This window comes from Anguilla rostrata, chromosome 7 (genome assembly GCF_018555375.3).
Source record: "Anguilla rostrata isolate EN2019 chromosome 7, ASM1855537v3, whole genome shotgun sequence".
Taxonomy (NCBI): Eukaryota; Metazoa; Chordata; class Actinopteri; order Anguilliformes; family Anguillidae; genus Anguilla; species Anguilla rostrata.
Genome location: NC_057939.1, coordinates 339,807 through 358,481, shown reverse-complemented (window position 1 = coordinate 358,481; position 18,675 = coordinate 339,807). Strand labels below are relative to the sequence as shown.

General features: G+C 40.1%; 1 protein-coding gene across 18 annotated transcripts in view; it reads right to left on the bottom strand.

Moving 5' to 3' along the window:
* LOC135258686 (serine/threonine-protein kinase 3-like) overlaps positions 1-18,675 on the bottom strand; it is a 136,485-nt gene that overhangs the window by 21,698 nt on the left and 96,112 nt on the right. For 7 of the 18 annotated variants that reach the window (XM_064342151.1, XM_064342149.1, XM_064342150.1 and 4 more), the window contains 8 exons: positions 18,575-18,650; positions 14,101-14,204; positions 12,505-12,588; positions 9,658-9,725; positions 8,935-9,012; positions 7,650-7,704; positions 7,058-7,246; positions 6,183-6,951 (listed from right to left, as the gene is read on the bottom strand). The exons of 1 other annotated variant lie outside the window; for it this stretch is intronic. In XM_064342151.1, the coding sequence (XP_064198221.1) occupies positions 6,183-6,951; positions 7,058-7,246; positions 7,650-7,704; positions 8,935-9,012; positions 9,658-9,725; positions 12,505-12,588; positions 14,101-14,204; positions 18,575-18,650 (1,423 nt within the window). Of the gene's footprint in view, positions 1-146; positions 205-382; positions 555-5,850; positions 6,952-7,057; positions 7,247-7,649; positions 7,705-8,934; positions 9,013-9,657; positions 9,726-12,504; positions 12,589-14,100; positions 14,205-18,574; positions 18,651-18,675 lie in introns of those variants that run through there. 10 more of the 18 variants (XM_064342154.1, XM_064342153.1, XM_064342155.1 and 7 more) reach the window with 8 other exon arrangements.

Sequence of the window (18,675 nt, the reverse complement as noted above, 5' to 3'; positions counted from 1 at the left end):
AACTTTAACAATAGATACAGCTACATAAATGTACATACTGCTTCTTAAATGTTATAGCTAGGGCGTGTCAGAGGCTTTTATTGATATGTTTTGTCGTTTTCATTTTATGTGGCATTTTATCAGTAAAAATAGGTTAATGTACTCACTGTAGATTGAGCCATTTTCTACCAGAAGTAGTTTGACTGCCAGGTGGGAATCTGATTGCTATTTTTTTTATTAAAACAATAACAGCAGTTCACAACAATGAAGAAATTCACAACTGAATGTCACTGGGTAGCAAGCTATACAATTGTAACATAATCTTACTGCTGTTAGATATCCACCTGCAATTTCTCTGAGAAACCTGAGATTTAAAAGTAATAATATAAATTGTAAATTGTACCTTGCTATCGTGGTTAGTTTGACCCTTTTCTCCTCAGGTCCCTATCAGCTGATCCCTCTGTGGTCAGTGTTTCTCTCCAAATGAACAGCAGATGAGCTGGCTGGCTGGTTAGGTCCTGACTTTCACTTTCAATTAATACAGGACGTGATATGAAATTTATCTGATGAAAAACCTGTTTTCAATGTACAAAAAAATGGCAAGTTACTCACACATGCAAAGTACTGTCTATAAGTCATTCATTCAAACTGGCAAAATCTAGGTCTCCCATTAATGTATGTATGTACAATATTTATTTTACAATCATTATTTATTTTAAGGGGAGGCACCACCATGAAAAACTATGATTTTGATTCCATATGTCAATTTTGATATTTTTTTATATTTTGCTTCTATAACTTCTATAGTTTCATAAAATGAACAAACTACAGGTAAATAATTGTTATATATAGTTAATTTAGATGATAATATAACACCATCGTCAAGAACACAAAGCATAAAATAAGCTTATGATAGCATCTTTTATGATTAAATGCCTCCGCGGTTTTAAAACTGACCTGGTTGAATCATATATCGTTAAAAAGCTTGTTTCCTGGAGCGTATAGCCAGTATGACCATATGTGGCTATTTCCTTTGCTGTCACTGTGAGGATGGACGAAAAACAAGCAGAACTCCTCGATTTCATTTATGTTAGCGAATCTTTAACAGCCATTTCCTCAAAACTGTATATTGCCCCTAGGTTATTCAATTTGTCTCAACTTTAACAATAGATACAGCTACATAAATGTACATACTGCTTCTTAAATGTTATAGCTAGGGCGTGTCAGAGGCTTTTATTGATATGTTTTGTCGTTTTCATTTTATGTGGCATTTTATCAGTAAAAATAGGTAAAAAAAAAGTTTTTTTTCAGCATGTACATATTGTTTTTGGAATAATTAATTAAAAAAACAGTATTTTGACAAAAGCCTCTGACAAGCCCTAACTATTGAGTTATTGATCACATTTTTTAAAAAAGTTCAGATTTTATCTGTTGAGCTTAAATATTGAATACCTTATAAGCTAATTAGCACATATTTAATGAGCAAATAGCTCATTTGCATGTTTTAAAAATAAAAAAATGAAAAGTCATGATACTAAAAACCCTTGTATTTGTATGTTTATTCAACTGGTAAAATTTCATTTTGGTATGAGTAAAAGGATTTCTTTGTTGCAAAAATAATGGACATATATGCAAATGCACTTCCCATTGAGCTACAAGGGAAGTAGATGTCAGGACTGCAAACTATTGCTGTTTTAAATGTGCTTGCACTTGCATATATGTCCATTTTGTGTCTGTACCCAATGTTTTTATTAGCTGATGTACCTAAATGTCCAATGGGGAGACATATTCTTTGTGGGCTTGGGGCATTTGAGATGATGTAATCAGGCAGGAAAAAGAAAAAGAAGAAAAAAAAGGAAAAAATGCAAAATCCCCTTAGTTTGGGGCTTTATTGTTTGGACGTGTGTAGTTGTTTTTTAATTCTGTCTGTTGAAATGGAGTCAGAAGGTACAGAATTTAATGTTCTCAAGGGCTGAGAGTCTGTGGTCATTGCGGTTGTTTCAGTAGGGAACACTGAACATTGCTAAACGCTTGGTGCTGTATAGGTATAGGGCATGCCGCCCCACCAAGCCGTAACTTGGCAGGATGGCATATCTGCCATCCCAATCAAGCCTTCATGTTGGATCGAACCAGTTTAACAAGAAAGGACCTCAGTGAGTAAACTGAGCAAACATGCTGAGCAAAGCTGCTGTCCACGATGGTGAAATTTGATTATATTTGTTTCCCAACAGCCACTTAGCACTGTTTGCCTATTGTGAATAATGAAGGAGGTGGCTCTATTTGGGACATTATAAGCTACTGAGTCTCTGCACACAGAGAACTGTACAACACTGTTATTAATCTATAAACACAGAGAACTGTACAACACTGTTATTAATCTATAAACACAGAGAGCTGTACAACACTGTTATTAATCTATAAACACAGAGAGCTGTACAACACTGTTATTAATCTATAAACACAGAGAGCTGTACAACACGCCAGTGCTCGGTTTACCTACATCTATCACCTATCGAGCACCATATCAAGCCTGGTCTTGAAAACTCCCAGATTTTCTGCCTCTACTACATGACCTGGCAAGCTATTCCACACAGGAAGTACTCCGTGTGAAAAAATGCTCCCTAACTCACCTTTCGTTTATTACCATTTATGCCCCCTAGTTTTTGACATTGAGGTTTTCTTAAGTGTTTATAGTGTAAGTTCTCAATGAGCCTCTCCTAATACTATTGCATTTTGACATAGTTTGTATCATTTAAGTGATCTCTTAATAACATTGATGGATATTTTTTGCATCAGCCCTGGACACTGTGTTAATCAAACTGTTTCCAGCCCTGGACATGGTGTTAATCAAACTGTTTCCAGCCCTGGACACGGTGTTAATCAAACTGTTCAGAGAGTTCAGCACTATCACATTCAAAATATTCTTCAAATCTCAAGACATGTTGGAAAATGTATATCATAAGAAATACTTCACTACACCAAAGAAACCTCAGATTAGGAAGAAAATTGAGACGGAGGCTAGAAAATGCAGCATTGAGAGCTGAAGGCAAACCCAACAACGCAGAACATGCAGCATCAAGGAATGCAGACCAACCCAACAATGCAGAACATACATAGTTTAAATAAGGTCAAACCACAAAACAGTAAAAGGAAATTAAGAGTTTGCCCCTACAAAAAAGTATTTCCTCAGTCTTTCCCTTCTATCAAACTAGCAAGTTATTCTTCTTTCTTAGCTGCCTTTTGATATCTGTAGTGGTAAAAATAGGTTCAGTTTCTGTCCTTTTGTTTCCTATGTTCCAGTAAACATTTTCCCACTTTTTTCCACTTCATTGGGAGTTGGGTGCAGTTGTCTGACGCGTGTTGTAATTAAATTAAAAACGTATCATTGTTGTTGCTCTTGTTGAGTTTATTTACAAATTAAATGAACATAAAACTGCAATAATAAACAAAAAAAAAAATTAAAGTCCATTTAAACTTTTCTAGCTTCCACAGGTCCACTTTGGTTGTGCAAAACACGGTCAATGACCGTTTCCGCTCGCACTCGTCTACTCCCGCTGGCCCGCGTCACCACACCATTTCAACTTAAATGTAGAACAGAATAAATAAACGTCATAATAATTATAATAAGAACCTCAAAAAGAAAAATCAAGAAATGAGAGCAGGTCAATCTTCATTCAGTGACCTCTGAGTCTTCAAGGAGCAGGCAGAGCTTTGTCACTGGTCTTTCCAAGACACCAGTCTTAGTCTTGAGTGTAACAGCTCTTGTTAGTCCTTTAGAGTCAGGCTGGACTTCAAGTACCTTTCCAAGAGGCCAGGATCCACGAGGAGCTGTGCTGTCGACCACCATTACGACATCCCCTCTCTGGAATCCTCTTTTTACAGTAAACCATTTCTTTCTCTCTTGTAATAATGGTAAATACTCTCGAGTCCATCTTTTCCAAAACAAGTCAGCTAGGTACTGAACTTGCTTCCAACGTCGTTTAGTTTAATGTACAAGTCAGATTTCTGGAACAATCCAGGTGGGAAAGCAGGATGAGTCTTTAAAAGGAGAATGTGGTTCGAAGTCAGCGCCTCAAGGTCTTCAGGGTTCGTATGGCCCTGGAAAAGTTATGGAAAATAATATTTTTTGAAAAGTTTTGGAAAAGTAATGGAAATATATCTAAAGTTGCATAAAATATAATTACTAAATATAGCTGTGAGCAGCAATGAAGGGGCCAAGCACTACAGGGGCTCCAGGAGGACAAGCAACCAGAACAACCCCTGTACAAGACACCAGTCCATGGCAGGGAGAACGGCATAACCCTCTACAATTCTTCAAAGTTTTGTAAAAACCGACTAGTCGGTTATAGGGGCCGCCATAGACTTCCATGGCAGAAAGCAATTGAAGCATTTGTCAAAAAAGTTTAATTTGTGGAAGATCACAGCTCTAGGACAAAAAATGTCTAATTTGCGGAAGATACAATGGGCGGGGCTTATGGGTCCTTATTGGAAACTTGTTACCCTTGACGAGTTGCACATATGTGCAAAAGTTCATGACTGTAGATCAAATGGGGCCGGAGATATGCTTGTTCAAAATTATCTAAGAAAAACACCTTTTTGCTCATGACAGCGCCACCTTTTGGCCAATCGGCCACATGTTTCCTCCCTGTCCATATAGAGTGCCCCAATACATGTGTGCTGAGTTTCGAAAACATCGGCATACCGGTTATGCCAAAACAGAAAATGAGCTCTCTAGCGCCACCGCTTTGCTTGAGGGGGTTAGCCTCCACTCATGGCTGCTGATGTGCCTACCAAGTTTCATGGTGTTCGGAGAAACCGTTCAGAATTTACACACCTTCATGTTACAAGCCACGCCCTCCTCAATTTTCATTGGCTCATTGTGGCCATATAAATAGCTTTAGCAAAATTCTGTGGACAACTTTTGGTCAGCACCATCTGTAGATCATACTTACCGAATTTAGTGGTGATCTGATCAATGCCCTAAGACTAGTTCGCAAAAGTAGGTTTTTCGAATAATTAAAAATGGCAGAAAATATATTATGACGCGTTTAACGACAATGAGTGCATTCGGCATGACCCAAGGATTCAGTGGAAACAATCCACACAACTCTAGGACAAACGGTTCAATAGTTATAAGCAAAAATGTACCTTGAAGTTTGACCTGTTGGTGGCGCTACAGAGATGAATGGATTGACCCCAAATTGACAAAAATGTTAAACTATTCGAATTATAATATGAGAGAATGTATCTAAGTGTGTCTTTCTGGTGTTTATTTGTTTTAGAGAGGCACCATATGTTTCAGATGCAGACCTAATTTTACTTAGTGTTACAATAAATAATTTTAAATCGTCCAGCTGAGATAAAGTCATTTGTTTTGGTCATGGAAATTCAGTTAAAGGTTGTGGAGAAGTCATGGAAAAGTCATTGAAAATCAAGTGTATGAACCCTGAAAGTTACAAAATTTTACCCAGTATTACCTGCTTGACATTAAGGCTCACCAGCCATTGTGGCTAACGGTTTTCCAAAGTCAGTAGCCACCCAGCATTTTCACAGGCCCTGCCTGCAACACCATTTAGTAACACAGTGTAGAGGAGAATTTAATGGGAAATAAATGCAATTTAAAGAATTCTATGGTTACATTCAATTAGATTAAAGAGAATATGCTGCATAATGTGGTAAATGCATGTTTATGATTTTTCTAATGTCTATAAAGATAAACATCTAACAAAGGATAAAAGAAAAAATGTAAAAAGGAATAAATGAAAATATTTTTCTATACTCTAATACTTTTATTGTTAATTAAATGTATAAAAACCAAACTTCAACTTTAATAAGCTTAAAATAAGGAATAAATTAATCAACTGGTTTGAAAAAGTAAATATGCATTTATAATTTTTAATATTGACATAGTCTGAGTGTAAGATATAAAAGTGTCTTATACGACATGAAATCATCCAGTTGAAGGGCGACACATTCATTAGAAGGACAATATCAGTCATGAGAAGCAGGTGTTATAAAGTGCAATTCCCCTTTAAGGCCAGTTTAGAAAGACATGTAAGCTTCTTCTAACTCTGTGATGGTAGAGTATACAGACTCAAGATCTTCCAGCAATTTCTGAAGCACAGCAGACACCTCCCTGATTTTCTTAATGAACTCCCTGGTTTTTAATGCTTTTTTCCCCTCAGCGCTGTCAGCCTTTGGGCCTGAAGAGGCTTCATCAGAGGATTTCTCAGAATCCTCCATTTTGGTGCCTTCATTTGATGCACTAGAGCCTTCCTGTGTCATGGCAGCACTGCTGGCCTGTGGGCCTGCAGAGGCTTCATCAGGGGGTTCCTCTGACTCCTCCATCTTTGTGTAATTATTTGAGCCTTGCTGTCTCATGGCGTGTATCTCCCTGGAATCATCAACAATGAAGAAGATGTCAACAGCTAGAAAGAGACCTGCGAACACCCCGGTGACCACCTCTGCTGCACGTGCGAGTCTGACAGCTTGTGATGCTGCCCTGAATGCCTGAACTGCAGGGGCCAGTTTCATCAAACCCCCAAGGCTCCTCACTACCCGAGTGGCCCCTGCTACATTCAGGGTTCTACTCTGGTCCAAATCCTCAAAACCCTTGGAAATGTGCTGGAGACATGTGACCAGACTCTGCATCTTCGCCTCACATTCATGTATAATATTCTCTATGGTGCGGCGGTCTATGTGCTCATTCACCATTTTGGTGACATTAGAAGCAGCTCCAGTTACCCCCCCAGCTGCAGCAACCCCAATTCCCACCCCTGTCACAATCAGAGAAGCCCCTAAAGTGAGGGGGGCGAGGGCAAGCCCCACTATGGTGGTGATCCCCCCCGCAGCACCTATCACCCCTCCAGTCAGACTGCCCAGGGTGGTGCCCCAGAGCACGCGCTCTAAACCATCTGCCACTCCATCCAGCTCTTTCAGTTTCTGCTGCAGCTCTTCCGGGATTCCCTTGGTCTGTGGAAATACAAGTTACAGGTTACAGCCCTGAGCCCTATCATTTATTCAGCCTTTCTGTTAGCATTTCTGTATGAAACCGTGGACAGCAACCAAAAAGAGTCACCTTTTGTATAAGGATCCCTAGAAGGAAGGGTCTCCCCAGTATATCACTGGCAGAGGGTCGATCCGCTGGATTCTTCTGAAGCAGATCCCTCACAAGGTCCCGTAGATCAGTGGAGAATGGTCCAGAGATGGAGGGGTAGGGCCCATCCACAATTGTATTGAGGAGTTCTAGAATATTTTCTTCTGGAAACTATGAAGGAAAGTCGGTACACTCATGACTGCCGGAGTCCTTTCAGGCATATAAAACACATTTCCCAGGATGCAGTGAGGCCTGTAACCACGTGTGTCTGTTTATGGCCCCAGATTTTGCTCTCTTTGAAAGTAACAGCATGCCAGATTTTCAGAGATATCCAAGTACTTGATGAATCACAGCTCTGACCCATGGCAGACAATCAGTTTTATCCATTCAGTTGAATGTGACCACAAGAAGTTTTCAGAACTTTCAATCTAGCTTTCAGAGGTGTAAGTCATCTTCATTTTCAATAAATCAGAAATTAACATATGTACATGTGTAATTAGGTATTCATTAGCCATGCTTAAAAACCAGACAAGTTCAGAACATAAAATGTATCAGAGCCTTGACTTGTACTTACCGCAGGCCTAAGCTCACACAATTCATACAATACACACCCCAAAGCCCAGATGTCACTGCAAAGAACAAAAGTTCATTTTAATAATCATACATGCTTTTCATTTATAATTACTTGTATTAACTATAATCACACAATGATACAAAAATAAAATGGAACATAAACATTACTAAAAACAACAGGGTACTGCCACAGGCACATAGGAGCATGAAGCAGCATTTTACCAGCAGTGTCACAGTTAGAGGGCACAACTGGGACACTTTGTGGGACACTGCCCAATATATTTTGTCTCAGGCCTGAGAATTTATAGTTGCTGCCCTGCTTTGTATAAATAAAGCAGCGCTTTCATATGTAGCCTTATAGCACTGTCCAAGCAGTAATAAAGCAGCACTTTCATACGTAGCCTTATAGCACTGTCCAAGCAGTAATAAAGCAGCACTTTCATACGTAGCCTTATAGCACTGTCCAAGCAGTAATAAAGCAGCACTTTCATACGTAGCCTTATAGCACTGTCCAAGCAGTAATAAAGCAGCACTTTCATACGTAGCCTTATAGCACTGTCCAAGCAGTAATAAAGCAGCGCTTTCATACGTAGCCTTATAGCACTGTCCAAGCAGTAATAAAGCAGCGCTTTCATACGTAGCCTTATAGCACTGTCCAAGCAGTAATAAAGCAGCACTTTCATACGTAGCCTTATAGCACTGTCCAAGCAGTAATAAAGCAGCACTTTCATACGTAGCCTTATAGCACTGTCCAAGCAGTAATAAATCAGCGCTTTCATACGTAGCCTTATAGCACAGTCCAAGCAGTAATAAAGCAACACTTTCATACGTAGCCTTATAGCACTGTCCAAGCAGTAATACAGCAGCACTTTCATACGTAGCCTTATAGCACTGTCCAAGCAGTAATAAAGCAGCACTTTCATACATAGCCTTATAGCACTGTCCAAGCAGTAATAAAGCAGCACTTTCATACGTAGCCTTATAGCACTGTCCAAGCAGTAATAAATCAGCGCTTTCATACGTAGCCTTATAGCACAGTCCAAGCAGTAATAAAGTAGCACTTTCATACGTAGCCTTATAGCACTGTCCAAGCAGTAATAAAGCAGCACTTTCATGCGTAGCCTTATAGCACTGTCCAGGTATTAAACAACAGTGGTATCATACATAGTGTTATAGTTCAGTCTTAGCAATAATGATTCAGTGCTTTTGCACACAGTGTTATAGGTCAGACTTAGCAGTAATAAAACAGTGCTTTTGTAGCAGTGTTATCATACACTGTACTGCACCTTGTACTGTTGTTTGCTACTTCCTCAATTATTTCTGGACTCTGGTAACAGATTGTTCCCACACCTGTGTTTGCATAGCTGAGCAGCCCAAACATTTAAGAAAAAAAACAAAAATTAGTGGAAATTAGTGTTCACAGAGGAGACTGTACATCTTGTGGCTGTTAGAACATCTGTCAGTCAGTGGAACAGTTTATGTCAGTCAGTGGAAAGGTGTGAGTGTCTTTAGTCTGGTGCGTAGAAGGATATGTTCAGCTCACTCATTCTTGTAGAGAAGAGATCAAGGCTCTTGAGAATGTGTAAGGGTAAATATACTCTCATTCCAGGTAATGAAATAGATGATTAAAGGGGATACTCAGACAGTATAAACAGCACAGACAGCATAAATAGCACAGACAGCATAAACAGTACAGACAGCACAGGAAGCACAGACAGCACATGTAGCACAGGCATAAGCTGATTGTGAACTTTCACACTAAAGCTATACAACAAAAAGGAAATTAGGAAAATGAGGATTAGAGATTTATTTCCCAGCCACTATCTTTTAAACTTTGCGTTGTGTGGATCAGAAATTCTTAATTACAACAGCAATACACATAAAGCACCCACTGAAATTTGGTTTTGATCAAACCAATTTATAAGCTGCTTTCTAATTATAGAGGTTGTTCATAAATATCATAAATATTTTTCATCTTCTTTCTACAGTATAGAACAGTGGAATAGTACCTTTCAAGGGGCTTTGCCAGTCCAAAGTCTCCCAAGCGAGTCCTCCCATATTTATCCAAGAAAATGTTCTAAATGTAAATAACATTGTGTAAGGGTACAGGCACAGAGCACAACGCAGTCAGAGCAAACATTACAGAAAGAGAAACTGACATTGTGTAAGGCTACAGGCACAGAGCACAGTGCAGTGAGAGCAAACATTACAGTAAGAGAAACTGACATTGCGTAAGGCTACAGGCACAGAGCACAACGCAGTGAGAGCAAACATTACAGTAAGAGAAACTGACATTGCGTAAGGCTACAGGCACAGAGCACAACGCAGTGAGAGCAAACATTACAGTAAGAGAAACAACACTACTGTATCTCACGTAGCGCAGTTATGAAACCATTCTGTGCTCTTGGGAGAATTTACTGATTTGGAAACTTTCTGGAAATATTCTGACAAACACAACTGATATTCGTTTGCTTCTGGAAATTAATTAATCTAAGTGACGTACCACAGTTAAATAAATTCATGAATTTGTGAAATAAAAACATGACATTTTCAAGCCTTTATGTCTTAATCTGTTATACAATAAACAGCTAAATACAATGATAATCATTCTATATGATAGTATTTAAAATCATTTATAAAAAAAAGTTTTTAAAAGTAATTAAAATACTTTAAATACGTATCTGAACCAGGTCTGATCACTAGACTAGTGAGCCTTGGCTGAGTAACATATTGCATTAGCTAGCTAGCAAACACCCCAAAAGTACACATGGGATGCATAGAATTGAAATAAAAGAAATCCTACATTATCGCACTGGTGTAAGCTTATTTTTGTGAGAAATAGGGAGATTTTATAAATAAAGGTAGGGGCGTCTGGGGGTCCTCTCCCAGATAAAATTTAAGTTTCAAGGACTTTTTCCTGCATTCGGTTTCCTGCTCTCTGGTATGACAATAACAAAATAATAAGCACACTGCAACTGAGTTTTTATGTGAAATAGGCCTACGTTTTAATTATAAAAGCAAGTTTTAACAAAAAACCAATTTGCGAGTGTCTGTTTTAAGTTTTACGCTCCATCTTAATACACCATTGAAATACAGTGAAATAATCGGCGTTGGGCAAGTTCCTCTAAAAATGTAGCTAACTGGGCTACAAATTACTCAACACTGGAAGTAGCAAACTGTAGCACAACTACCAATAAGAGTAAATTAAAACTACTTTTAAAAAGTTGTTATGCTGAACCTACTTAATGATAAAGCATAAATAAGATCACCTATGGGAAATGCCAGACATTGGCTAATGCTACTGTTGTCATGCTCAGACCCACTTTAAATAACAAAAAATAATTATTCATAAGTTAACTGTTAATTTAGCTACACACATTTAAGTCCATTTTTGGGGAGAAATGTTCAAGATGAATTCTCATGAACTTAGCTACATTGTTCAGTTTGAATAAATAATGACTTAATGTTAGCTAACCAGACACATTTCTGACACTTGATTGTTCACAATTGCATGGATCCAAAGCTAAATCACCCAATTAAATAAAAAATAGTAAATTCCTTTGCCAAATCTGCACTGAGAAGCACACTCCCTAAATAACACAGTTCGTTAATTAAAATGCTAACAAAATGTTCCTTGCATTACTAAGTAATTTATCAGCCAACTAACTTCATCTCACACTAAAAGAATTATGAGAGGTATGACTATGCTACTGCAGAGTCTGACTTCTTATTCATGATATGATTGCAACTGAGGACCACTCACTACCACTAAGGGAAAAAAGAACCCAGGTGAGAAGCACTTGCTACATGATTTTATCAGACCTTTAAGGGATATTGAGGGCTAAACATGCCAAAATTAAATAAATAATTGAATAAATAAATGTGGAATTCTAGAAAAATATATATATATACGAATAGGTAACTTATTAAATAAATACTTAATTTTCACCTCATGACTGTCCTTTTCAAAATAACGTTATCATATTTTATTTCATAACATGCTGTATGCTCCCCTTTTCATTTCATAATAAAGCTTCTCAAAATCACAAGACTTCCCATCAATCAACACCAGCGAGGCTGGACCTGCCCACTGATTGGGTAATCTTTTGCGATCAATTACTTGGTCTTGTCCAGAGGGCAGTGCCTGGTGCATGGAGTCTGTGGGCTGAGGTCTGTCAACTCTGCTAGTAAAAACAAGACCAGGTCAAAACCTAGTATATGGCTGGACCGGGCGACCAATGGTGTGACGTCATAACTCGGCTGACCAATGGTGTAACTTCTTCACTCACTCATTCAGTCACTCAGTCAGTCACAGACATTTGCGTTTGCAGGGCTGGCCCTGCTGTTGCGGTCCAGCCAAAAAGTTTGCTACAAATGCTCCTGCCAATGCTTTAACATTATAGCTGATCTTCACAGCAGGAGGGGCAAGGCAGTGTATCTACTGATTGTATAATGCAGACATTTTCTGTGCACAGGACAAGAAAACTATTGCTTCTTATCCAGTGGGATATAGATAAAACTAGCTTTTTAGCGTTGTCAGTGTTCCAAGAGACATCCATGAAGACCAATGCTAACCAGGAACAGACAGCGAATGGGGTGGCTAGTGGCATTAGCTCTGCTAGCTAGGTAGCAAGAATTAGGTTCTAAATCAGAGGGGTTAACTAAAAAGGTTAAGCAATTGTTTCAGTGCTGGATCAAAATAGCAAACTATCTTTGCTTACACAACGAAATCATAGCAACTTACCATTGCATACACTGTGATATCATAGCAACCGATCATTGTTTAGACCATGGTTTCATTACAACCTATGTATCATTACTCACACTGTGGTATCATAGCAACCTACAGTTGGTACCTGTGGCTTGATGTCTCTGTGCAGAATGTTCTTCTCATGCACATACTCCACAGCCATGCAGATCTCCACAAACCAGGTCAGGATCTGTGCAAAAAACAAAGATTTCATGCGTGTTAATAATGAACGCCAGAAGGAATAGGGTTCATAGAGGAGCTAAATACAAACTACAAACTGTTATGGTTCTGTTCAAGTGTGTGGATGGGTCCCATGGTCTGGTATCTGTTAAGGCTCTGTTCCAGTGTGTGGATGGGCCCCATGGTCTGGTATCTGTTAAGGCTCTGTTCCAGTGTGTGGATGGGTCCCATGGTCTGGTATCTGTTAAGGCTCTGTTCCAGTGTGTGGATGGGCCCCATGGTCTGGTATCTGCTAAGGCTCTGTTCCAGTGTGAGAACAGGCCCCATGGTCTGGTATCTGTTAAGGCTCTGTTCCAGTGTGTGGATGGGCCCCATGGTCTGGTATCTGTTAAGGCTCTGTTCCAGTGTATGGACGGGCCCCATGGTCTGGTATCTGTTAAGGCTCTGTTCCAGTGTGTGTACGGGCCCCATGGTCTGGTATCTGATAAGGCACTCTTCCAGTGTGTGGACGGGCCCCATGGTCTGGTATCTGCTAAGGCACTGTTCCAGTGTGTGGACGGGCCCCATGGTCTGGTATCTGTTAAGGCTCTGTTCCAGTGTGTGTACGGGCCCCATGGTCTGGTATCTGTTAAGGCTCTGTTCCAGTGTGTGTACGGGCCCCATGGTCTGGTATCTGCTAAGGCACTCTTCCAGTGTGTGGACGGGCCCCATGGTCTGGTATCTGTTACGGCTCTGTTCCAGTGTGTGGACGGGCCCCATGGTCTGGTATCTGCTAAGGCACTGTTCCAGTGTGTGGACGGGCCCCATGGTCTGGTATCTGTTAAGGCTCTGTTCCAGTGTGTGGACGGGCCCCATGGTCTGGTATCTGTTAAGGCTCTGTTCCAGTGTGTGGACGGGCCCCATGGTCTGGTATCTGTTAAGGCTCTGTTCCAGAGTGTGGATGGGCCCCATGGTCTGGTATCTGTTAAGGCTCTGTTCCAGAGTGTGGATGGGCCCCATGGTCTGGTATCTGTTAAGGCTCTGTTCCAGTGTGTGGACGGGCCCCATGGTCTGGTATCTGTTAAGGCTCTGTTCCAGTGTGTGGACGGGCCCCATGGTCTGGTATCTGTTAAGGCTCTGTTCCAGAGTGTGGATGGGCCCCATGGTCTGGTATCTGTTAAGGCTCTGTTCCAGAGTGTGGATGGGCCCCATGGTCTGGTATCTGTTAAGGCTCTGTTCCAGTGTGTGGACGGGCCCCATGGTCTGGTATCTGTTAAGGCTCTGTTCCAGTGTGCTAGTGCCACATGGCTGGTAGCCTTGCAGGGTGATGCTAATAGGGCTTTGGTATCACTGAATAAGAATCAGTGGCTGACATCATGTGCTGCAGAGGAGAGCTCTTGCTCGTCTGTGCACTCCTGAATCCAGTGAAGGGTAGCAGCAGCTCTGCAGTGTGAGCTGGACTGGGCATTCCCTCAGGGAACAGGGGGAAAAGGGGGGAAAACTACATCTTTAACAAAATAAACATGTCGCTGAACTTGCTTACCTGATCTTCTGGGAAATATTCACCAGTATCTTTCTGCTTTTTAATTTCCTGAGAAAGATCCCCACCCTCACAATACTCCACAACTATGTAGACATTCATATCATCTGTAAAAAGAGAATCATTTTCATGTTACTTGATTGGTTTCCACAGTAGGATTAATATTTCTCAAAATACATAAGAAAAATAATTTGACCAAGGACAGTTGTTTAAAAGCAGGAAATAAAGATGGTCTTCCATTTACAAACCAGTCAAATGCACAGCAGCTGTTATGTTCTGACATAAAGACAAAATGACCTATTGTTGCTGTGGTGGCAGGGTGTTCCACTCTTATGGTGTTGTTTATTATTGTATGACACTGGCTGGCAATAATTACATTTTATTGACATGCTGTGTCTGGCTTAAGGTTTGACCACAATATTATGATATAAATACAATAAATTAATTAAATAAAATGATCTGAAACTAACATCAAATCCACAATTATACAGTGGTATGCAAATTTTTGGGCACCCCTGGTCAAATCGCATGATTTATTGAATTTAAGAAAAAAAAGTTTCGGCACACTGCCATTGGACTCTGGAGCAGTGGAAACGTGTTCTCTGGATAATGTTTCTCTATCTGGCAGTCTGATGGATGAATCTGAGCAAATGCCAGGAGAATGTTACCTGCCTGAATTCATAGTGCTGACTGTAAAGTTTGGTGGAGGAGGAATGTGGCTGCTTTTCATGGTTTGACCCTTTCCTGTTTCAGTATAACAGTGCCCCCCTGCACAAGGCGAGGTTCGTAAAAAAAATGGTTTGGTGGGGAAGAACTTAACTGGCCTGCACAGAGCCCTGACCCCAACCCCATTGAACACTTTTGGGATGAACTGGAACACCAGCTGCCTTATCACCCAACATCAGCGCCTGACTTCTCTAGTGCTCTTGTGGCTGAATGGAAGCAAATCCCTGCAGCCATGTTTCAAAATCTACTAGAAAGCCTTTCCAGAAGAGTGGAGGTAAGGACCAACTCCTTATTAATGCCCATTGTTTTGGAATGCATCCCCCTATTCCTGTAGAAACAGGGTATGTTGGGGGTGGCAGTAGGGGAGCCAGAACACTGGCCAAGTCAGACCTTATTTGGGCAAACTAAGGGAGGTGTGTAGTGTGGAAGACTTGCTCAGTAACACATTTAAGGGAAGACCAAAGGGATACTCAGGAAGAATCTGCTTAATAGTTTTCCTGGTACCACAGATTCTTATATGAGCATTTTGGGCATACATCACTATCTTTTTGTTCCTTTTGTTTTTCTTAGTTTGTTACATTTTATGTCTTTTCGCATTGTATGAATTCGCAATCTTAATTTTTCCTGTTTTGTAAATAAATTGTTTACCTTTCAGCATTATTGGAACTGACTATCCTTATTATGATCAACCGATTCACAAGATTCACTACCCAGATGGAGTAACCTTAGTGAGGGCTCTCTGGGGTAGATGTTAGATTTTGTACCCGGACAATCATAATTTCTTCCCCAGGTTAAACGTTCCTCTTCATGATGCAGAAACACTATTTGCAAGACTCCCAGATGACTAGATGACTTTATCAGCTAGGATAGAATGTCTTAGAGTCAGAGAACAATTATATGAATGCCTAGCAGCAGGAGATCTTGCAAGCAAGGAGTCTTGCTTTCTGGGGTACAATGTCTTGCTGCCCATTATTGCAGCATTATTTCAGCATTTGACCAAAGTCAATCCACATACGTGAACCCATATTCACAAACATCCACGTTTTGAAGTTAATGGAGTCAGATAAATTTGTTTTCCTCCCTGCGACTAAATACAAATCTTTACAATGTTATGCTAATTCCTTGCAGGGGTTGTGTTAACTTATTTTCTCTTAAAAAGCATCCAATGTGACCAGGGGTGCCAAAATGTTTGCATGTCAGTGTAATGATGCCATCTTTACATTATTACATTACAGGCATTTGGCAGACGGTCTTATCCAGAACAACGTACAACAAAGTGTATAACCATAACCAGGAACAAGTATGACGAAACCCCTAGAGAGAAGTACCGGTCCAAGTGCAGGGAACAACCGCATAGTTCAACTTGGACCCTGAAGGTTAAACTGATTAACACTAACAACGAGAACGGCAACAACGCAGTCTATGGAAAAAATACAAGTAGTAGTTAAGACAGTTATTGCACCTAAATCACCTACGAAACAGCTGCCTAGTTACAACCCTAAGCTTACAGTCATTTACAGGGGGGTAGGGAGGGATGGGGAGAGGTGCAGCCTGAAGAGGTGAGTGTTCAGTCGTCGTTTGAAATGGGTCAGTGTCTCAGCTGTTCTGACCTCCACACATCTAAATCACACATGTTCTTAAATTGTGTCCCGATGTGTGAATCGGGGTGTGTGGTGACGTGGAGGAACCTACTTTGTCCTACCCTTTCTGTGGCCACTACTTTATTACATATTTTCTGTGGTCCCTACGTTATCAAGCATCAATGGTTTGTTGGCACTTATTGAATTTTGTTAAAAAAAAATTCTGCCATGCGAGTCTATGGCAGCCAGGGCCGTAGGAGTGGGTTTGACATTTGCTCCCAAGCCCCTACCCCTGCCCACCCCCACAACAATTAATATACAGTGGCTAGTAGAAAAGTTCATTGGTTACACTAGAGCCAGCTATAAAACTTTCAGCAAACATTAAAATGCATTCCAGCTTCAGAAAATCTGTCAAATGGTTATAGATTCATGATGCAGCCAAAAAAAGGTTATATTCTTTGATAGACATAAGGCACCAAAAAACCAATTAATGCATGTTCAGTGTCTGACATTTGAACAATACATATAACTTTATAAAAACTATAATACAGTTTGAGAAATGCAAGCAACCTTTTTAATATGTTAATAGCAATAGCATTCCTCCCATACTTCCGCACAAAATGTCAGTGCCCGATTTGAATGGGGCGATATTTGAAGATTGATACTGTCTCCATTCAATCGTCTGCTAGCAACCCAGTGAGCCAACTGGTTCGTAGGTACCTACAGCAGGATTTGAATGGGGTGATTTTCTAAAGAGTGGGCTCCATTCATAGGAATGATATTCGCTGCATCGGGTGGACTTGTTCACTGCACTCCCGCAGCATACCTTTCAAAATAAAGTGAGCATTTTTTCCCCGTTAAAATTAGTGCAGACGGTCAAGTTTAACTGTTTCGATTATTGGGGGGGACATGTCCCCCCTGTCCGCTCACTTCTACGCCCTTGATGGCAGCGAATAGAAGCACTCAGAGAATTTTTGTGAAATTTAGCACATTGATTGAGGACAAACAAAGATATCCAGACACCAAGTTTGGGGTCAGTTCATCCACACCTCTAGCACCACAAACAGGCCAAAATTGACATTAGGTTTTCGGCAATAACTTTTGAACCATTTGGCCTAGGGTCATGATTGGTTTCTCAATGATCCTTAGGTCCTGCTAAGTTGAATGTATCTTCTTCTGTCAACTTCTGCCACATTGGATTTTTTGCCATTTAGAATTTTTTGAAAAACACATTTTAAAAATCTTCGCCTAGATCGTTCAACAGATCACCATAACATTCTCCCTGCATCATCTAGAGAGTACTCTGACCAAAAGTTCTAAGTTCAAAAATTGTTGTTAGCTCAAACAATATAGCTGGTGTAAACAAACAACAGGAAGCGAGCCATATGTCGGCCGCACTTTGTTGTGGACTGACTCAGATTTAGCAGGGGGCTGAAGGCTTACACAGCCAATTATATCAAATTTTACCACTTGGGGGCACTATATCAGGAAAAAGAATGTTGATGTAGTTTACTCTACAATGAAAGCAGATTTCAGTCAAACTTTTTTTTGGACTACTGCAGTAAACTAGAAATCATATCTGCTTTGTTGTTGACCAGTTTGTTTTTTGGTCATCTTGGATTTTGTCAAGAACTCATTTAGCCATCTTCTCCTAGAACCATTGCCTATTCTAGCACCAATTTTGGGCATTACATCTATGGACCATTTTCTTAAAGAGCTGGTAAAAGTTAGCTGTGTGTTTGAAGAATATGGCTACAATATAACAAAAAAATTTGGTAGTTAAGGAGCTGTAAAGGAAGAGTAGCTACATATTTGTAACCCTTCCGCCTGTTGTCATCAAACTTGGTACACAGGCCTGGGGGGCACACACCAAGTTCAGTGGAATTTTTCCGCTTGGGGGAGCTATATCAAAAACCAGGTTTACATGCCAATTACTCCAAAAATGAAAGGAGATATTTCAACCCAATTATTGGGTAACATTACAGTGACAAATCCAAACAAGCCAACCAGTAGACTTGGTCACATGAAGGTGTAGTGCTTGACCCCTTCCTTGCTGCTTGCAGCCATATTTATTCTCATTATTTTAGAAGTGTCACAGTAATATGGGGATAACGTAATGCATGTTTCATTATTAATTATACATTTTGTGAATTGTTTTAATGATATACTACCTTCAAAAGAGTCATTGTACTGGACAATGAATGGGTGTTTCAAAGCTTCTAGCTCAGACACTTCTCGCATCATGTTCTGAAAAGGAAAAACATAAAACTGT